Source organism: Hemiscyllium ocellatum, chromosome 25 (assembly GCF_020745735.1).
Source record: "Hemiscyllium ocellatum isolate sHemOce1 chromosome 25, sHemOce1.pat.X.cur, whole genome shotgun sequence".
Lineage (NCBI taxonomy): Eukaryota > Metazoa > Chordata > Chondrichthyes > Orectolobiformes > Hemiscylliidae > Hemiscyllium > Hemiscyllium ocellatum.
In genome coordinates this window covers 374,951-397,593 of record NC_083425.1, presented here as the reverse complement: position 1 = coordinate 397,593, position 22,643 = coordinate 374,951, and the positions used below count along the sequence as shown (strand labels likewise).

Below are 22,643 nucleotides of genomic sequence, written 5' to 3'. Positions count from 1 at the left end.
GTGGAGTGAATGGTATTGGCTGAAGACTGGCTTCAGTGATACTGGGGACCATTGGAGAAGGCTGTGATGGATCATTCACTCAGCACGTCTGGCTGCAGATTGTTACAAAAGCTTCTGCCTTATCTTTTGTATTGATAGAGTCACAGAGATGTACCCTCGGAAACAGACCCTTCGGTCTAACTCATCCATGCCGACCAGATATCCCAACCCAATCTAGTCCCATTTGCCAGCACTTGACCCGCATCCCTCAATGCTTCCTAGGCTCCCTCTCTCATTATGGAGAATGGGTTATCTACAAAGCTGCCTCCTGAGTCCAGTTCTGATGAGGAATTACCAGACTTGAAAACATTGACTCTGCTTTCTTTCCATAAATGTTGCCAGACCTGCTGAGTTTCACCAACAGTTTCTGGTTTTGCCTCCTGCTGTCCCATGGTCCTCTTGCAGCCTGGTTCCAATGTGTTATACCTGTACCAAGTTTTGAAAATCAGTCCCCTTTCACGCTCTGACATTGCCAGTTTAGAAGTGGGTGAATTCACTCACCTACAGTGAAAATCCTGTTATACCTTAACTTTGTTTAACGTCCCTCCCATTGGGTGATAAATGGGTTGAGGATTTTCAGGAGCAGGTGTGCTCCGAGTGTGTGAATCTGAAGGGTCAGAGGTTGGGTGTGTGTAGGTGTGATGGTGGCTAGATGGGTGTTTGGGTGGGTGACAGATGAGGGAGAGGAGTTCAGAATTGAATGGGGTTAATCTTATGGCTCTGTAGGGTGTATGAGTGGATCTGAAGATCACAGATCTGTGTAAGTGTGAACACAGATAGTAGCGTTACAGAGGTGATTGCAGGGAGTGTGGCCTAGGGGTGGAGTTGAGGTAATTGATGGGAATATCAGCAGCAAGGTAAGCTTCTCATTGTTCTCCTTATTCTCACATCATTGATCCTTTTGCACAGGGCCATGTGCTGCGTTATACAGACAAGGTGGATCCAGCAGACCCTCCTCTCAAATCACTTGGTTCATTTCGAAACTCCCAGTCAGGATACGTGGGAATGATTCGCCGGAAACGGGAGTCAGTCGCTCGGATGAGTCTGCGAGCAGCATCGGCTGTGATAACGGTGAGAGCACTGTTGGAGGCAGCGAGGACTGAAGGCATGCTCACCATGGAGTAGGGAGGGAAGCTGAGATCCAGAGGGACTATCTGTGCACTGGCCAGAGTGGTGGATTAGGCTCTCTGTCTCTACAACCAATCATATATTCAGGTTATAGTGTTTAATATGACACCAAGAGAAGTTGGGAGCTATGGGGATTAAAATCACCAAAACCTTGCGGAAGAATACAAGTTTTAGGAGTGTCTAAAGGAGAAGTTTGGAAGGTGTAGGGGGGGAGTTCCAGAGTTTGGGCCCAGCCAAATAAAACACGAATGATGGAAATTGGGATAAGCTGAAGAGATGATGGTTTGAGTAATAATTTAACGTGTGGCTGATTCCTAACCCAGGGTCGTCCTCTTCTGAGACCTTCTCTGCACAGACGAACTAGAGGAAGCTTTGTATATCCTAGCAACTTTGTGGAAGATGTCACCGATGGTCCAGAACGTCTGGACTCCTCGTTTTTTAGTAAGGCAAGAATATTCCTGACCTATTTGTGTATTGATGAAGGGGAACTGATTGAGATGTGAAACTGGTAACACAGTGTGCTGCTGTCACTCTTCACAGATCGATGCTCCTGATGAAAGTTACTCAATGCCTGATGATGTGTTTGAATCTCCACCACTGTCAGACTCCTGGCCAATGAGGGACGTCCACCTTGTGGAGAGGCTGCAATCACCATTGTATGTAAAAAGCTTTGCTGAAGTACAAGTTGTACTGTGGTGTGGTCTGTTGTTGGCACTGAACAACTTTGGGATGATATTAACCAGACAAACTGAATGCATGAAGATTTCAGGAGCAGTCAGCCACAGTTAGTGCTGAGAGCAGGCCAGACAAATCATTTGGTTTTTATATAAATCCTGTCACCGTTCCTAATCTAAATCCATCAATTCCCAGATTTATTCATTTCTTGTTTTATGAGTTGATCCGGTATTGGGGTTTTGAGTGACCTTGGAATAGCCAATCCTATTGCAGAACCTCATATGCAATCAAATCCAAACTATATGGGCGGCACGGTGGCTCAGTGGTTAGCACTGCTCCCTCACAGCACCAGGGACCCGGATTCAATTCCAGCCTCGGGCGACTGTCTGTGTGGAGTTTGCACGTTCTCCCCATGTCTGCGTGGGTTTCCTCGTGCTCCAGTTCCTCCCACAGTCCAAAGATGTGCAGGTCAGGTGGACATAGTGTTAGGTGCATTAGTCAGAGAGAGCTGGGTCTGGGTGGGTTACTCTTCGGAGGGTTGGTGTGGATTTGTTGGGCTGAGGGGCCTGTTTCCACACTATAGGAATCTAATCCTAATCCTATAATGAGGATGGCCTCCACCAGAAGGTTTGTGACAGGCATCTGACAATCTCTTATGTTCAGGATCCCAACTACACCTCTATATCTAACCCTGTGCCGTCCGTGTTGAGGAGTGTTCGATGGGGACATAGTAGAGGTTGCTTTACTCCGTATCTGATCTGTGCTGTCCCTGTCCTGGGAGGACTGGATGTGTGGGCGATGTTTCCCTTTACATCTCATCATCATTGTGGCTGACTGCTTTCTGGATGCTGACATACTCTGGGTCTTGAGGTAGTTAGTGAACTAGTTGCAGACTTTGAGCCACACACAGGCAGGATGTGACATAAGGGAGTGGGCTCCTGAAGTTGTCAGTGCTCTCTGTCGGTGGTATTGTGTTCATCCCATTCTTGTTTGAGAAGGGTCCTGCACCGTTTTATTTGTCCATCCCTTGGGAAATGACTCACTTGATCTGGTGAACAGATCCACGTTGACCATCCACACCCAGTAACCACTTCATTGTGACTGGGTTTTGTCGGAGATGTGCCCAAATACTTGGGGAGGACGCTAGCATTTGTTTGATGATTCCCACATTGGGCCTGGAAGTTATGGTGAAGGCATTGCTTTTGGAATTTCTGCAATGCTTTTATTTGTCTCTGATCCACAGCTCAGGTCCCTCTGCAATACAGCAGTGAGATGATGACAACTGCATTGTCTGCTCGAGTTTGGTTAGCTGGTGGAGGTCTTGGAACATACAACACAGAACAATACAGCGCAGAACAGGCCCTTCAGCCCTCGATGTTGCGCTGACCTGTGCACTATTTTAAGCCCACCCCCTACACTATCCCATCCTCATCCACGTGCTTATCTAAGGATTGTTTAAATCTCCCTAATGTGGCTGAGTTGACTACATTAGCAGGTAGGGCATTCCACGCCCTTACCACTCTCTGAGTAAAGAACCTGCCTCTGACATCTGTCTTAAATCTATCACCCCTCAAATTGTGGTTATTCTCCCTTGTACAAGCTGACGTCATCCTCCTCGGAAAAAAACTTTCACTGTCCACCCTATCTAATCCTCTGATCATCTTGTATGTCTCTATCAAATCCCCCCTTAGCCTTCTTCTTTCCAATGAGAACAGACCCAAATCTCTCAGCCTTTCCTCACGAGACCTCCACTCCAGAACAGGCAACATCCCGATAAATTTCCTCTGCACCTTTTCTAATGCTTCCCCATCCTTCCTGTAATGGAGCGACCAGAACTGTACACAATACTCCAAGTGTGACCGGCACCAGCGTTTTGTATAGTTGCAGCATGATATTGCGGCTCTGGAACTCAATCCCTCTACCAATGAAACCTAACACACCGTATGCCTTCTTAACAGCACTATCCACCTGGGTGGCAACTTTCAGGGATCTATGCACATGGATTCCGAGATCCCTCTGCACATCCACACCACCAAGAATCTTTCCACTGACCCAGTACTCTGCCTTCCTGTTATTCTTCCCAAAGTGCATCACCTCACATTTAGCTGCATTGAACTCCATTTGCCACCTCTCAGCCCAATTCTGCAGTTTATCCAAGTTCTCCTGTACTACCTGTAATATTCTTCCACATGGTCCACCACTCCACCGACGTTAGTGTCATCTGCAAACTTACTAATCCACCCACCTATGCCTGTGTCCAAGTCATTTATAAATGTGACAAACAGCACTGGTCCCAAAACAGATCCTGTGGCACACCACAAATAACCAGACACCAAGCTGAATATTTTCCATCAACCACCACTAGCTGCCTTCTTTCAGAAAGCCAGTTTCTAATCCAAACTGCTAAATCACCCTCCGTCCCATACCTCTGCATTTTCTCCAACAGCCGACCATGTGAAACCTTATCAAAAGCTTTACTGAAATCCATGTATACCACATTAACTGTCCTACCCTCATCCACATGCTTGGTCACCTTCTCAAAAAACTCAATGAGGTTTGTGAAACATGAGCTGCCCTTGACGAAACCATGTTGACTATCTGAAATCAAATTGTTGCTTGCTCGATGATTATAAATTTTATCTCTTGTAATCCTTTCCAAAACCATTCCTACAACAGACGTAAGACTCACTGGTCTATAATTACCTGGGTCATCCCTACTGCCCTTCTTGAACAAGGAACAACATTTGCAATCCTCTATCCTCTGGTACTAAACCCGTAGACAATGAGGACTCAAATATCAAAGCCAAAGGCTCTGCTATCTCCTCCCTAGCTTCCCAGAGAATCCTTGGGTAAATCCCATCCGGCCCAGGGGATTTGTCTACTTTCACTCCTTCTAGAATTGATAACACACCTCTTCCTTACTAACCTCAATCCTTTCTAGTCTAACATCTCGTACCTCATTTTTCTCCTTTACAATATCCCTTTTCCTGAGTGAAAACCGATGAGAAATGTTCGTTTAGCACCTCTCCAATCTTCACAGGGTCCATACACAACTTCCCACTTCTGTCTTTGACCGTCCCTATTCCTTGGCAAAAATGAGGACTGTAGATGATGGAGATCAGAATCTAGATTAGAGTGGTGCTGGAAATGCACAGCAGTTCAGGCAGCATCCGAGGAATAGGAAAATCGATGTTTCGGGCAAAAGCCCTTCATCAGGAATTCTCTGACCCTATTCCTACCTTAGTCATCCTTTTATTCCTCACATACCTATAGAAAGCTTTTAGGGTTCTCCTTTATTCTATCCGCTAAAGACTGTGCATGTTCTCGCTTTGCTCTTCTTAACTCTCTCTTTAAATCCTTCCTAGCTGATCTGTAACTCTCCATCGCCTCATCCACACCATCCCGCCTCATCAACACATAAGCCTCCTTCTTCCACTTAACAAGAGATACAGTTTCTTGAGTAAACCACGGTTCCCTTACCTTATCACTTCCTTCCTGCCTGACAGGGACATACCTACCGAGGACATGCAATATCTGTTCCTTAAACCAGCTCCACATTTCCATTGCCTGTATCCCCTGCATTTTGCTACCCCATTCTATGCATCCTAATTCTTTCCTGATCGCATTATAATTGCCCTTGTTCCCATCGATAACTCTTGACCTGTGGCATGTACCTATCTCTTTCCATCACTAAACTAAACGTAACTGAATTATGGTCACTCTCTTCAAAGTGCTCACCTACAACTAAATCAAACACCTGCCCTGGTTCATTACCAAGCACCAGATCCAGTGTGGCCTCCCCTTTTGTCAGTCCTTCGACATACTGTGTCAGGAAACCCTCCTGTACACATTGGACAAAAACTGATCCATCCGACGTATTACAATTATAGAATTTCCAGTCAATGTTCGGGAAGTTAAAGATCCTCATAATGACCACACTGTTCCTTTCGCTCCTACCCAGAATAATGTTGCCAATCCTCTCCTCCACCTCCCTGAAACTCTGAGGAGGCCTATAAAAATCTCCAAGCAGTGTGACCTCTCCTCTCCTGTTTCTAACCTCAGCCCACACTACCTCAGTAGACGAGTCCTCGTCAAAAGTTCTTTCAGCCACCGTTATACTATCCTTGACTAACAAGGCCACGCCTCCCTCTCTTTTACCACCTTAGAACATAGAACATAGAAAGGTATAGCACAGAACAGGCCCTTTGGCCCACAATGTTGTGCTGAGTGTTAATCCTAATGTAAAATAAAACAACCTAACCAACGCACCCCTCAATTCACTGCTCTCCATCTGCATGTCCGGTAGTCGCTTAAATGTCTCTAATGACTCTGTTTCCACCAACACCGCTGGCAACGCATTCCATGCATTCACAACTCTCTGCATAAAGAACCTACCTCTAACATCTCTTTTATACCTTCCTCCTAATATCTTAAAACTATGACCCCTTGTACCAGTCAATCCTGCCCTGGGGAAAAGTCTCTGGCTATTGACTCTATCCATGCCTCTCATTACCTTGTCCACCTCGATCAGGTCTCCTCTCTTCCTCCTTCTCTCCAGAGAGAAAAGTCCAAGCTTAGTCAACCTCTCTTTATAAGACAAGCCCTCCAGTCCAGGCAGCATCCTGGTAAACCTTCTTTGCACCCTCTCCAAAGCCTCTGTATCTTTCCTACAGTAGGACGACCAGAACTGGACACAATGTTCCAAGTGTGGTCTCACCAGAGGCTTGTAGAGCTGTAGCAAAACCTCGCGGCTCTTAAACTCGATCCCCCTGTTAGTGAAAGCCAAAACACCATATGCTTTCTTAACAACCCTATCCACTTGAGTGGCAACTTTAAGGAATCTATGTACTTGCACACCCAGATCCCTCTGTTCCTCCACACTGACAAGAATCCTGTCTTTAATCCTATATTCAGCATTCAAGTTCGACTTTCCAAAATGCATCACTTCACATTTTTTCCAGGTTGAACTCCATCTGCCATTTCTCAGCCCAGCTCTGCATCCTGTCTATGTTGCGCTGCAGCCTGCAATAGCCCTCGATACTATCAACGGCACCTCCAATCTTTGTGTCATCTGCAAATTTACTAACCCACCTCTAAACCTCCTCATCCAAGTCATTTATAAAACTACAAAGAGCAGATGCCCAAGTACAGAACCCTGCGGGACCCCACTCAACACTGACCTCTAGGCAGAATACTTTCCATCTATGACCACTCTCTGCCTTCTGCCAGCCAGCTAATTCTGAATCCAGATAGCCAAATCTCCCTGTATTCCATACCTCATGCCTTTATGAATGAGCCTACCATGGGGAACCTTATCAAATGCCTTGCTGAAGTCCATATACACCACATCCACTGCTCGACCGTCATCGACCTATCTTGTCACCTCCTCAAAGAACTCAATAAGATTTGTGAGGCATGACCTGCCCCTCTCAAAACCATACTGACTGCCTTTAATCACACTATGCTTCTCCAAATTGTCATAAATCCTATCCCTCAGAATTCTTTCCAAAACTTTGCTAACCACAGACTAAAGACAGACTATTCTGTAATTGCCAGCGATTTCCCTATTACCCTTCTTGAAAAGAGGAACAACATTTGCCTCCTTCCAATCCTCTGGTATGACTCCCGTGGAGTGTGAGGAGGCAAAGCTCTTCACCAGCGGCTTAGCAACCTCCTTTCTCACTTCCCAGAGCGGCCTGGGATAAATCTGGTCTGGCCCTGGGGACTTATCAATCTTAATGTTTGCTAAAATATCCAACACATCAACTTCATCAATCTTGATCTGTTCAAGCCCATATCCCAACTCCTCAGAGTTCTCATTCACAACAAAACTGAAGCAAAAAACTCATTTAGGGCTTCCCCTATCTGCTCAGACTCCATGCACAAGTTCCCTCCACTATCCCTTATTGGCCCTACCTTCTCCCTAATTGTTCTCTTATTCCTCACGTATGAGTAAAATGCCTTTGGATTCTCCCTCATCCTCCCCTGTTCTTAATTCAAGATCTAAACCCTGGAATCCATTCCTCACCTTGCTCTATCCATGTCTCTGAAATAGCCACAACATTGAAATCCCAGGTACCTACCCATGCTGCAAGTTCACCCACTTTATTCTGGATACTCCTGGCATTGAACTAGACACACTTCAAACCAGCTTGCTGCCTGCCATCACATTCCAGTGACCATGAAATCCTGTCCGTGCTCTCCCTACTCTCATCCTCCTGTGCACTGGAACTACACCTCAGGTTCCATCCCCTACTGAGCTAGTTTATACATAGTCCAATAGCATTAACACATTTTCCATCCAAGATATTAGAACCTGTCTGGTTCAGTGAAGACCGTCCTGTTTGTACAAGTCCCACCTTCCCCAGAATGAGCCCCAATTATCCAAATACCTGAAACCCTCCCTCCTGCACCATCCCTGCAGCCATGTGTTCAGCTGATATCTCTCCCTAATCCTTGCCTCACTATCACATGGTAAGAAACCAGATATAACAACTGTTTGTTCTGGCTCTCAGCTTCCACCCTGGCTCCCTGAAATCCTGCCTTACATCCCTATCCCTCTTTCTAGCTATGTCATTGGTACCTACATGGACCATGACTTGAGACTGGTCACCTAGGACCACAAAGATACGATCCGAGACATCATGGACCCAGGCACCTGGGAGGCACACACCAACCATGAGTCTTGTTCATTCCCAAAAACGTCTATCTGAGCCTCTAACTATCAAGTCCCCAATGACTACCCCTTTCCTCCTTTCCCTCCTTCCCTTCTGTGTAACAGGGACAGACTCTGTGACAGAGACCTGCACCTCATTGCATACCCCTGGTAAGTCGTTCCCCCCAACAGTATCCAAAACGATATACTTGTTTTTCAGGGGACCAACCACAGGGGATCCCTGAACTGACTGTTCTTTCTCCCTTTGGCCAGTTACCCAGTTGTCTTTGTTGTCAGATACTCACTGTGAAGGTTTATCGAAGGCTGTGCATGTCTAACTGATCCAGTGTTGGATCTCCTCATCATTGTCGGAATTTTCAGAGAGAGGTTACTGGTGCTTAAAGCGTTCCAGAATCTTGGGGCAGGGGTGGAATATTTAGCTGATTAGTTCTAGGGGTGAAAAATGAATTTTGTTTTGGCAACATTCAAGGGCAAGCCAAGCTTCATGTCTGCAGGACTGAAGGGATGGAGAGAGTTTTATAAACCGGGTGTTGAGTGAGCATCGACACACTGCAGTCACCCACATACCGCACACTGTCACTCTGTGTCTGTCTCTGGATCAGGATCATTTCAGCATGGAGGTGCTTGAGGTTACAGTGTTTTCTATCAAGGTGCTGTTTAATATTCACACCTGATGACAGTCAATCTTTGATGAGGTGAACAGCCACTGACAAGGACACAGCCTTGTTACACCTCGGGCTGGATTTTGACTCCAGTTTCCTAATGAAGACATTTACAATCTGAACACTGGGAAGCAGCTGTCAAATTGGGAAGACATTTATTTAACATCCAGATCTTTACAGTACAAGCCCTTTACAGAATCCAATCTGATTTAATCGTCATAATGAAACTAGAGTTCCTGGTGTTGTTAGGTGTTTTGCCATTTTCCTGAATTTGATTGCCAAGATGTACCATATGAAATATTTCTCTTGGAAATTTACCTTATACTGTGTCTCTGGGAAAATTCCTTGGTCCAGCAATTCAGGACTGGATATCATGAGGTGCTGTGAGCTATCAACAACTCCAGCACAATCTGTAACCTCATGGCCTGGCATATCCCTCACTCAAGCACTACCATCAAGCCGGACTCAACGGAGAGTGCAGGAGGGCATGTCAGGAGGTGAAGGAATAAACCAGAAGTACTGAAAAAGTTAACTTTTGGAAGCTACAAAACAAGACTACAATGTGCCAAACAGCAAGTGGCATCAAAATGATCCCACAATCAACAGGATGTAGATGTAGGCTTTGTAGCACTGAATGCTGATGGACCAGTTACACTCCCTCTTGTTTATCTTGTAATAGCTTCTAGAATGGGAAGTTAGTGCAAGCACAGACTGATCAGCCGTGCACCTTCAGAGGGAACAATATAGACAAGTAAACACCTCCCTGGAGGAGGAAGCTCCACAAATATCCCCATCCTCAATGAGTCATAGAGTCAGAGAGATGTACAGCACGGAAATAGACCCTTCGGTCCAACCCGTCCATGCCGACCAGATATCTCAAACCAATCTAGTCCCACCTGCCAGCATCCGGCCCATATCCCTCCAAACCCTTCCTATTCATATACCTATCCAAATGCCTCTTAAATGTTGCAATTGTACCAGCCTCCACCACTCCCTCTGGCAGTTCATTCCATACGCGTACCACCCTCTGTGTGAAAAAGTTGCCCCTTAGGTCTCTTTTATATCTTTCCCCTCTCACTCTAAACCTAGGCCTTCTAGTTCTGGACTCCCCACCCCAGGGAAAAGACTTTGTCTATTTATCCTATCCATGTCCCTCATTATTTTGTAAACCTCTATAAGGTCACCCCTCAGTCTCTGACGCTCCAGGGAAAACAGCCCCAGTCTTATCAGCCTCTCCCTGTAGCTCAAATTCTCCAACCCTGGCAACATCCTTGTAAATCTTTTCTGAACCCTTTCAACTTTCACAACATCTTTCCGATAGGAAGGAGACCAGAATTATACGCAATATTCCAACAGTGGCCTAACCAATGTCCCCGTACAGCTGTAACATGACCTCCCAACTCCTGTACTCAATACTCTGACCAATAAAGGAAAGCATACCAAACACCTTCTTCACTATCCTATCTACCTGTGACTCCACTTTCAAGGAGCTATGAACCTGCACTCCAAGGTCCCTTTGTTCAGCAACACTCCCTAGGGCCTTACCATGAAGTGTATAAGTCCTGCTAAGATTTGGTTTTCCAAAATGCAGCACCTCGCATTTACCTGAATTAAACTCAATCTGCCACTTCTCGGCCCCTTGGCCCATTTGATCAAGGTCCTGTTGTAATCTGTCCACTTCACCTCCAATTTTGGTGTCATCTGCAAACTTACTAACCGTACCTCTTATGCTCACATTGAAATCATTTATGTAAATGACAAAAAATAGAGGACCCAGCACCGATCCTTGTGGCACTCCACTGGTCACAGGCCTCCAGTCTGAAAAACAACCCTCCACCACCATCTTCTGTCTTCTACCTTTGAGCCAGTTCTGTATCCAAATGGCTAGTTCTCCCAGTGTTCCATGAGATCTAACCTTGCTAACCAGTCTCCCATGGGGAACCTTGTCGAATGCTGTACTGAAGTCCATATAGATCACATCTACCACTCTGCCCTCATCAATCCTCTTTGCTACTTCTTCAAAAAACTCAATCAAGTTTGAGAGATATTAATTCCTACACACAAAGCCATGTTGACTGTCCCTAATCAGTCCTTGCCTTTCCAAATACATGTACATCCTGTCCCTCAGGATTCCCTCCAACAACTTGCCCATCACCGACGTCAGGCTCACCGGTCTATAGTTCCCTGACCTGTCCTTACCACCTTAACCAGTGGCACCAAGTTTGCTAACCTCCAGTCTTCCGGCACCTCACCTGTGACTATTGATGATACAAATATCTCAGCAAGAGGCCCAGCAATCACTTCTCGAGCTTCCCACAGAGTTCTCGGATACACCCGATCAGGTCCTAGGGATTTATCCACCTTTATGCGTTTCAAGACATCCAACACTTCCTCCTCTGTAATCTGGACATTTTGCAAATGTCACCATCTATTTTGCTATTTTTTATATCTTCCATGTCCTTTTCCACAGTAAATACTGATGCAAAATATTCATTTAGTATCTGCCCCATCTCCTGCGGCTCCACACAAAGGCCAATTTGCTGATCTTTGAGGGGTCTATTCTCTCCCTTGTTACCCTTTTGTCCTTAATATATTTGTAAAATCCCTTTGGATTCTCCCTAATTCTATTTGCCAAAGCTATCTCATGTCCCCGTTTTGCCCTCCTGATTTCCCTCTTAAGTATACTCCTACTGCCTTTATACTCTTATAGGGATTCCCTCGATCTATCCTGTCTGTACCTGACATATACTTCCTTCCGTTTCTTAACCAAACCCGTAATTTCTTTAGTCATCCAGCATTCCCTATCCCTACCAGCCTTCCCTTTCACCCTAACATGAATATACTTTCTCTGGATTCTCGTTATTTCATTTCTGAAGGCTTCCCATTTTCCAGCCGTCCCTTTACCTGCAAACATCTGTCCCCAATCAGTTTTTGAAAGTTCTTGCCTAATACCGTCAAAATTTGCCTTTCTCCAATTTAGAACTTCAACTTTTAGATCTGGTCTATCCTTTTCTATCATTATTTTAAAACAAATAGAATTATGGTCGCTGGCCCCAAAGTGCTCCCCCACTGACACCTCAGTCACCTGCCCTGCCTTATTTCCCAAGAGTAGGTCAAGTTTTGCACCTTCTCTAGTAGATGCATCCATATACTGCATCAGAAAATTTTCTTGTATACACTTAACAAATTCCTCTCCATCTAAACCTTTAACACTAATGGCAGTCCCAATCTATCTTTGGAAAGTTAAAATCCCCTACCATAACCACCCTATTATTCTTACAGATAGCTGAGATCTCCTCACAAATTTGTTCCTCAATTTCCCTCTGACTATTGAGGGGTCTATAATACAATCCCAATAAGTTTATCATCATTTTCTTATTTCTCAGTTCCACCCAAATAACTTCCCTGGATGTATTTTCGGGAGTATACTCCCTAAGTACAGCTGTAATGCTATCCCGTATCAAAAATGCCACTCCCCCTCCTCTCTAGCCTCCCTTTCTATCCTTCCTGTAGTATTTGTATCCTGGAACATTAAGCTGCCAGTCCTGTCCATCCCTGAGCCATGTTTCTGTAATTGCTATGATATCCCAGTCCCATGTTCCTAACCATGCCCTGAGTTCATCTGCCTTTGCTGTTAGGCCCCTTGAATTGAAATAAATTCAGTTTAATTTATTAGTCCTACCTTGTCCCTGCCTGCCCTGACTGTTTGACTCACTTCTGTTTTCAGCTGTACCCGTCTCAGATCGATCTCCTTCCTCACTATCTTCCCAGGTCCCACCCCTCCCCCACCTTATTAGTTTAAATCCTCTCCAGCAGTTCTAGCAAATTTCCCTAACAGTATATTAGTCCCCTTCCAATTTAGGTGCAATCCGTCCTTCTTGTACAGGTCACTTCTACCCCAAAAGAGATTCCAATGATCCAAAAATGTGAATCCTTCTCCCATACACCAGCTCCTCAGCCATGCATTCATCTGCTCTATCCTCCTATTCCTGCCCTCACTAGCTCGTTGCACTGGGAGTAATCCAGATATTACTACTCTTGAAGACCTCCTTTTTAAATTCCTGCATAAATCTGTAATCTTCCTTCAGAATCTCTTGGAACCTGATGTACCCCTCATTACATTAGAGCCAGTCTCAATACCAGAAATTTGGCTGTTCTTGCTACATTCCCCTGAGAATCCATCACCCCCTACATTTTCCAAAACAGCATACCTGTTTGAAATGGGTATATCCACGAAAGACTCCTGCACTACCTGCCTACTTCTCTTACCCTTCCTGGAGTTAACCCATCTATGTGACTGTATCTGAGACTTTCCCCCTTTCCAATAACTGCCATCCATCACATACTGTTGCTATTGCCAATTCCTCATCGCTTCTAACTGTCTCTCCAACCGACCCATTCGATCGGATAAGATTTGCACCCAACCTCGTTTATTGCAGATATAATCCACAGTAACCCTTAGACTCTCTTTAAACTCCCACATCAGACAAGAAGTACATAATCACTCCACTGAAGGCCATTTTTTTCTCCTCCACGATCTACAGACCCAGAAAATAACACCATCTTATTCCTCTACAAAACACAGCCTCAGGTTAAATTAATAGTTGAGGCTTATATTTTAAGTTTAATCAAGAGACATATCTCAAAAAACATATAATCAAGAAAGAGAACTCACTCTACTCACTACTGCAGACTTTCTGTAGGTCACACTTAAAAGCAATACACTTATCTGCTTCTGTGCTGTGAACTTCACCCAAACAGTTCCTCCAAGATCAGTTATGAATTTTAATTTTCCCAGACATACTCCAATGTCCAATGATACATGAATTCAAACAGCAAAGGCAGTAACTGTGCAGGGACACCTGCTCTGTCAGTTTCTTTCTTTCTCTCTCTCTCCTGCAGTGACCTGACCATATGCTTTCTTTTCTCTGTTCTCCTCCCTTTTAAAACTGCTGTTGTTTTGATCTTTTTTCCCCCAAAGTTCCAAAGCAATGCAGCAGCATTTAAAACAGGAATTGCTGCTCCTGGAATTCGAGGAAATCACCTCCAACACCTAAAATACCTCAAAAAAAAACGGAGCAGCTGTTACAGCCAGAAGTTTTTCCCATCTTCCATCTTGGATTACCCAGAATCCTGATGGAAGAGCCCAGCACATCAGGGCAAAAATTAAGGCTGATGCATTTGCAACAATCTTCAGTCAGAAGTGCTGAGTGGATGATCTGTCTTGGGCTCCTCCAGTGATCACAGATTCCAGTCTCCATCCAATTCTATTCACTCCACTTGATATCAAGAAGCAGTTGGAGGCACTGGATACTGCAAAGGCAATGGGCCCTGAGAACATTCCAGCAATAGGACTGAAAACGTGCGCTCCAGAACATGCTGCTCCCTGAGCCAAGCTCCTGCAGTACAGCTACAACAATGGCATCTACCCGACAATGGGGAAAATTGCCCAGGTATGCAAAAGCAGGACAAATCCAGCCTGGCCAGTTTCCACCCCATCAGTCTACTCTCCATCATCAGTAAAGTGATGTAAGGGGTCACCAACAGGGCTATCAAGCAGCACTTGCTCAGCAATAACCTGCTCAGTGACACCCAGTTTGGGTTTTGCCAGGGTCACTCAGCTCCTGACCTCATTACAGCCTTGGGTCAAACATGGATAAAGGAGCTGAATTCCAGAGGGGTGGGGAGAGGGACAGCTCTTGATATCAAGGCCGTATTTGACTGAGTAAGGCATCAAGGAGCCCTGGCAAAACTGGAATCAATGGGTATCAGGGGCTATAATCTCCACTGGTTAGAGATATAACTGGCACAGTGCAAGATGGTTGTGATTGTGGAGGGTCAGTTACCTCAGCTCCAGGACATCTCTGCAGGAGTCCCTCAGGATAGTGTCCTAGACCCAACCATCTTCAGCTGCTTCATCAATGACCTTCCCTCAGTCATAAGGTCAGAAGTGGGAATATTTGCTGATACTAAGCAATGTTCAGCACCATTCCTTTGGTGCAATTGGGAAAGAGTTGGTGAGCTGCCTTCTTGAATCACTGTAATCCATTTTGTGAAGGGTAGGTCATGCCTCACAAACCTCATAGAATTCTTTTGAGAAGGTGACCAAACAGGTAGATGAGGGTAATGTGGTTGATGTGTATATGGATTTCGGTAAGGCACTTGATAAGGTTTTCCACAGTGGGCTACTGCATAAAATACTGAGGTGTGGGATTGAGGGTGATTTAGAGGTTTGGATCAGACATTGGCTAGCTGAAAGAAGACAGAGGGTGGTGGTTGATGGGAAATGTTCATCCTGGAGTTCAGTTACTAGCGGGGTACCGCAAGGATCTGTTTTGGGGCCACTGCTGTCTGTCATTTTTATAAATAACCTGGTTGTGGGTGTAGAAGAACAGGTTAGTAAATTTGTGGATGACACTAAGGTCAGTGGAGATGTGGATAGTGCTGAAGGATGTTGCGGGTTGCAGAGGGGCATTGATAAGCTGCAGAGCTGGGCTGAGATGTGGCAAATGGAGTTTAATGTGGAAAAGTGTGAGGTGATTCACTTTGGAAGGAGCTGCAGGAATAAAAAGTACTGGCTAATGGTAAGATTCTTGGCAGTCTAGATGAGCAAAGAGATCTTGGTGTCCAGGTACATAGCTCCCTGAAAGTTGCTACCCAGATTGATATGGTTGTTAAGAAGGCATACAGTATGTTAGCTTTTATTGGTAGATGGATTGAGTTTTGGAGCCATGAGATCATGCTGCAGCTTACAAAACTTTGGCTGCATTTGGAGTATGTGTATAGTTCTGGTCACTGCATTATAAGAATGACATGGAAGCTTTGGAAAGGGTTCAAGGAGATTTACCAGGATGTTGCCTGGTATGGAGGGAAAGTCTTATGAGGAAAGGCTGAGGGCCTTGAGACTGTTTTCGTTAGAGAGAAGGAGGTTGAGAGGTGACTTCTTTGAGACAGAAAAGATAATCAGAGGGTTAGATAGGGTGAGCATTGAGACCCTTTTTCCTTGGATGATGATGGCTAGCATAAGGGGACATAGCTTTAAATTGAAGGGTGATAGATATAGGACAGATGGCTAATGTAGTTTTTGTTTTGCCTCGGGTGACTGTCTGTGTGGAGTTTGCACATTCTCCCTGTGTCTGTGTGGGTTTCCTCCGGATGTTCCTGTTTCCTCCCACAATCCAAAAGATGGTTAGGTGAATTGGCCATAGTGTTCAGGGATGTGTAGGTTAGGTGTGTTCGTCAGAGGTAAATGTAGAGTAGACAATAGTTTCTTTACTCAGAGAGTCGTGGGGGGGGGGGGGGGGGGGGGGGCGTGGAATGAACTACCTGCAACAGTTGTTTATTTGTCAACTTTAAGGCAATTTAACTGGTCATTGAATAGACATGTGGGTGTAATAGAATAGTGTAGGTTGGATGGGCTTTAGATTGGCTTCACAGGTCGGCACAACACCGAGGGCCAAAGAGCCTGTACTGTGCTGTAATGTTCTGTGTTCTATGTTCTATAATGATGTTAGTCAAGAGGAGGTTGAGGTGTAGTGTTGATTTAACTAGACTAGCAATCCAGAACCTTCAGGTAAACATTCTGAGAACATGAGTTCAAATCCCACCATGACCGATAACATGACCTTTCAACTCAGTAAACATAGAGTCATAGAGACGTACAGCATGGAAACAGACCCTTCGGTCCAACCTGTCCATACCAACCAGATATCCCAACCTAATTTAGTCCCATTTGCCAGCACGTGGCCCATATACCTCCTTACCCTTCCTGTTCATATACCCATCCAGATGCCTTAAAATGTTGTAATTGTACCAGCTGTGTGGGTGTGTGTGGAGTTGTGGTTGTGTCTGTGTGTGTGTGCAGTTATGTGTGATTATGTGTGGAGCTGTAGAACGTGTGTATGTGTGGAGCAGTGTGGAGCTGTGCTGAGGGTTTGTGTGTGTGTGTGTGTGTGTGTGTGTGTGTGTGTGTGTGTGTGTGTGTGTGTGTGTGTGTGTGTGTACATTGCTGGTAGTTCCCTTTTTTCTGGTCCCTGTAAAGACAGTTCTTTCTTCTCTAATACTGTTGTGTTCTCACCAGAGAATCCAGGACACAGGTGTTGAAAGGTGAAGCAGAGCACAGAAGAGGTAAACGCATTGTGTCGCAAGTCAAGCACTTTGCATTTGATAAGAAAACTCGTAAGTACGGCCTTGGGGTGGTTGGGCGGTGGCTGAATCGTAGATATCGCCGAGCCCTAAGCTACAGCATCCGAACCAAACTGCAGGACATGAGGAGTCACAGGTGGGGCATTCTCTGATCTCTCACTCTACCTCTCCCCATGTCTCTCGCTCATTCTCACTCTCTCTGTCTCTGCTGCTCTACCTCTCCCCATGTCTCTCTCTCATTCTCACTCTCTCTGTCTCTCTCTGTCTTTTTGACTGCCTTTCATGCTCCCGATTTCTCCCTCTGTATGTGTGAGTGTGTGTAGGTGGATGTGTATATGTGTGTGAGGGTGTGCGTCTGTGTGTGTGTGTGTGTGTGAGAGAGAGAGAGAGAGAGAGAGAATGTGTCTGAGGATGCTCTGCTGTGTGTATTAGATTAGATTCCCTACAGTGTGGAAACAGGCCATTTGGTCCAACAAGTCCACACTAACCCTCCGAAGAGTAACCCACCCAAACCCATTTCCCTCTGACTGTGGGCAATTTAGCATGGCCAATTCAGCTGACCCGCACATCTTTGTGACTGTGAGAGGAAACTGGAGCACACCCACGCAGACACGGGGAGAATGTGCAAACTCCACACAGACAGTTGCCTGAGGCTGGAATTGAACTTGGGTCCCTGGCACTGAGGCAGCAGTGCTAACCACTGAGCCACTCTGCTGACCCCCCACATGCAAGTGTGTGTGTGAGAAAAAGGAAAGTGTTGCTTTCAGTGTTTCACAGTCTCCTAAAGCCCAGATGCTGTACAACCAGCCTGTTTCATTACTGCCTCACCGTCCTCTCAACGTCACACCTGGGATTGAGTATCAGCACTTGGGCCCTATGATTCCTGGACTGGAGTTTCAGACAGACACAGCCCTCTGATGATGGTGCAGTGGATATACTCACTGAACAATCACTGCCATTGACATTTGTGCCACTGGAAAATACCTCCTGACTGCCAGACTTGAACATCATGTCCTCTCACCAGGTCCCTGACCCTGTGTCTTTTCTGATATCCTTGTCTGAGTTCCCACTTGTTTGTGGGTGAACCTTTTAAGGAGAAAGTGAGGTCTGCAGATGCTGGAGATCAGAGTCGAGAGTGTGATGCTGGAAAAGCGCAGCAGTTCAGGCAGCATCCAAGGAGCAGGAGATTCGACGTTTCGGGCATAAGATTCCTGAAGAAGGGCTTATACCCGAAATGTCGAATCCCCTGTTCCTTTGATGCTGCCTGACCTGCTGCGCTTTTCCAGGAACACATTTTCAGCTCTGAACCTTTTAAGGTTAAAGTTGATCCTGTTAAACCATGGCCTCAGAAGTCCCATTACCCACTCAGCTGGAAATGGAAGAAGGGATTGGTCCTGTTAGTGCTGATTTTATTGAACAAGGTTATTGTTCCCATAGTCAGTCCATGTCATACACTCATCCTGCCCATGAAGAAAGCCAGTGCAGACACCTGATGGAGGCCCTTCAGGCTGGGAATCCCTGCTTTCCCAGTGATCCCAAACCCAGCCATGAGTCTGTGTTGCATTCCAGCTGATCTGAAATATCACGTGCTCATGGACCTGTGTGGACCTTGTTATTCTATTCTGAATCATCAGGGACTCTCAAAACCATTTCAGATTCATCTAGCAAGGCAAGCAATACATCTGCCCTCAGCTTTCCCAGAGCTGTCCTGACAGTCACTCCATCTTTGCACATGCCCTGAAGGAGGATGCCCTGTGGCTCTGTCCTTCTCCGATATGTAGACGATCTCCTCCTTGCCTTTTCTGACTGCCGGTCCTCTGAAGCTGACAGCCTCATCTTCCTGATATTATTGGCCACCGCGGTACAGAGAGTAGCTGAAGAAAAGTTACATCTCTGTCAAACCACGGTCACCTACCTTGGCCATGTATAAGATGGAAATAAGCCTCTGTTGTCCCATCAGCACATTGAAGCCATCCTCAAGATTCCCAAACCCACCACCAAAACAGACCTTTTAGGAATGATAGGCTACTGCTGTCAGTGGATCCCCGGTTATGCTGAAATTCAGCATCCCAGACAGAACGTGTCTGGCCCTTTGACCCCGGAGTGATGGGTATGGACTTCAAATGTGGGCTCAGCCTTTGAATGCCTCAAGCTTGCCCTCACTAACGGCCCCATATTGGGCTTACCTCATTACACCTCAACCTTCCACATGTGTGGGAGAAGGGGAGGGACAGGTGAGAGAGAGTGAGAGAGAGAGATAGACAGACAGAGGATATGTATGTGTGTGAGAGAGAGAATGTGAGAGAGTGGGAAGGGGGTATGCGTGAGAGAGTAGGTGTGTGTGTCAGTGGGTGTGACAGAGAGAGAGTGAGTATGAGAGTGGGTGTTTGTGAGAGTGAGAGTAGGTGTATGTATGAGAATGGAAGGGTGTGTGTGTGTGTGTGTGAGACGGGGTGTGTGTGGGTGTTTGTGTGTGGCTATGTCTGTGTGAGAGAGTGGTGTGTGTGAGAATGAGAGTGGATCTGTGTGTGTGTGTGTGGGTATGTGAGAGTAGATGTGAGTGAAAGAGAGCGCGTGTGTGTGAGAGTGGGAGGGGATGTATGTGAGCGAGAGTGGGTGTGTGTGGGTGTGAGAGTAGATGTGAGTGAGAGAGAGTGGGTGTGTATGAGAGTGGGAGGGGGTGTGTGTGAATGAGAGTGTGTGTGTGTGTGTGTGAGCGAGAAGGGGTATGTGGGGGTTTGTGTGTGACTGTGTGTGAGAATGGGAGAGGATGTGTATGAGTGAGAGTGTGTGTGTGTGTGTGAGAGAGGGGTATGTGGGGGTTGTGTGTGATTGTGTGTGAGAGTAAGAGTGGGTGTGTGTGAGAGATGGGATGTGTGTGGGTGTTTGTATGTGACTATGTCTGAGTGACAGAGTGGTGCGTGTGTGAGAATGAGAGTGGGTGTGAGTGAGAGGGTGCATGTAGAGGAGGTGTGGTAGAGAGACTGTTGGAGGGGGTGTGTGAGGGGGTGTGGAAGGGGAGTGTTGGAGAGGGTGTATGGGGGTATGTGGAAGGGAGTGTGTGAGGGAGAGTGTGAGGGTGTTTGTGAGGGGGTTTGGGGGGCATGTTTGAGGAAGTGTGTAAGGGGGTTTGGGAGGGTGTGTGTGAGGGAGTGTTTGAGGGTGTGTGAGGGGGTTTGGGAGGGAGTGTGTGAGAGTGTGTGTGAGGGGGGGTTGGGAGGGAGTGTGTGAGGGTGTGTATGAGGGGGTTTGGGAAGGGAGTGTGTGAGGGTGTGTGTGAGGGGGTTTGGGAGGGAGTGTGTGAGGGTGTGTGTGAGGGGGTTTGGGAGGGTGTGTGTGAGGGAGTGTTTGAGGGTGTGTGAGAGGGGGTTTGGGAGGGAGTGTATGAGGGTGTGTGAGAGGGGGTTTGGGAGGGAGTGTGTGAGGGTGTGTGTGAGGGGGGGTTGGGAGGGAGTGTGTGAGGGTGTGTGTGAGGGGGTTTGGGAGGGAGTGTGTGAGGGGGTGTGGGTATGCATCTCTGTCTAGCTTCCTGTTTAAGAGTTGCTTCTTTCTGCAGGCCTTATTTCACTTACTGGATCACATGTGTTCACATTTTGATCAGCTTGTTGGCAATTGGACTTTATGGGATTGCACCAGTCGGGTTTGCACAGCATATGAAAACACAGCTCGTAAGTGTTCTCCAGCGTATACAGCTTCAGGTTCATGGTGGGGTTTGTATTACAATCTCCCAACCTTCAAAGTTACAAATCACACAACTCCAGGTTATAGTCCAACAGGTTTATCTGGAAGCACTAGCTTTCAGAGCACTGCTCCTTCATCAGGTGGTTGTGGAGAATAAGATTGTAAGACACAGAATTTACAGCAAAAGTTTACAGTATGATGTAACTGAAATTATAGATTGAAAAAATTGTGTACACCACAACCACCTGACGAAGGAGCATCGCTCCGAAAGCTAGTGTGTTTCCAATTAAACCTGTTGGACTATAACCTGATGTTGTGTGATTTTTAACTTTGTCCACCCCAGTCCAACTCCGGCATCTCCAAATCATCCCAACCTTCAGATTGCTTTACCACCCAACATTGCTTTAAATGAAGTCTGGACACTTAGTCCATGGTGGGGCACGGAGTAAATAAGTGGAGGAACATTTAAGGCACGTGTCAGTTTCTGCCTTACACTAAAAGTGACTATATGTGGAGTCAGACAGGAATTGTCAGTGAAACATGATACCAGGAGGTTTAGAGAAAGCTGGTTGGAGGTGGTTTAAGAGGGTTGGAATGTAAACGCCGCAATGTGCTACTGAGAGTTTATAAAACTCTAGTTAGGCCCCATTTAGAATACTGTGTCCCCACCCCTCAGGAAGGACATACTGGCACTGGAACATGTCCAGTGGAGAATCACACAGTGGATCCCTGGAATGGCAGGCCCAATATACAATGAACGGCTGAGGATCCTAGAATTGTATTCATTAGTGTTTAGAAGATTGAGGGGAGATCGAATGGAAACTTACAAGATAATACATGGCTTAAAAGGGTGGATGCTAGGAATCTGTTTTCATCAGATAGGGATACCAGGACACATGAGCACAGCCTTAGAATTAGAGGGGGTCAATTCAGAAAGGAAATGAGGAGATATTTCTTCAGCCAGAGAGTGGTAGGCCTGTGGAATACACTGTCATGGAGTGCAGTGGAGGCTGAGACGTTAAATGTCTTCAAGGCCGAGATTGATAAATTCTTAATCTCGCAAGGAATTAAGGGACATGGGGAGAGTGCGAGTCAGTGGTGTTGAAATGCCCATCAGCCATGATCGAATGGCAGAGTGGACTCAATGGGCCGAATGGCCTAACTTTCACTCCTATGTCTTATGGTGTTATGGTTGAGAAGTGCAGGTAAATGTTGGTTTCACTGTGGGTCAAGTGAATTGGAGGATGGATTAGAATGGAAGAATTAAACTGAAGGGAATCGACTAGAACATAAAACATAGAACATTGAAAAGTACAGCACAAAACAGGCCCTTTGACCCATGATGTTGTGCTGAGGATTATTCCACATCTAAAGTAAAATAACCTAACCTACGCACCCCTCAACTCACTGCTCTCCACGCGCATGTCCAGCAGTCGCTTAAATGTCCCTAATGACTCTGCTTCCACTACCACCGCTGGCAACACATTCCATACATTCACAACTCTCTGTGTAAGGAATCTATCTGATGTCCCCTCTATATCTTCCTCCTAATATCTTAAAATTATGACTCCTCGTGCCAGTCAATCCTGCCCTGGGGAAAAGTCTCTGGCTATTATCAAATATAAAGATCTAGGGGT

The 22,643-nt window shown here is 46.0% G+C and overlaps 1 protein-coding gene across 7 annotated transcripts in view; it reads left to right on the top strand.

Moving 5' to 3' along the window:
- LOC132827722 (inactive rhomboid protein 2-like) overlaps positions 1–22,643 on the top strand; it is a 162,709-nt gene that overhangs the window by 48,728 nt on the left and 91,338 nt on the right. For all 7 annotated transcript variants that reach the window (XR_009646035.1, XM_060844410.1, XM_060844407.1 and 4 more), the window contains exons 5-9: positions 949–1,110; positions 1,491–1,613; positions 1,708–1,823; positions 17,261–17,461; positions 20,882–20,993. Coding sequence is in view for 6 of the 7 variants with exons in the window: in XM_060844410.1 (XP_060700393.1) it covers positions 949–1,110; positions 1,491–1,613; positions 1,708–1,823; positions 17,261–17,461; positions 20,882–20,993 (714 nt within the window). In the remaining variant the exon portion in view is untranslated. The remainder of the gene's footprint in view (positions 1–948; positions 1,111–1,490; positions 1,614–1,707; positions 1,824–17,260; positions 17,462–20,881; positions 20,994–22,643) is intronic.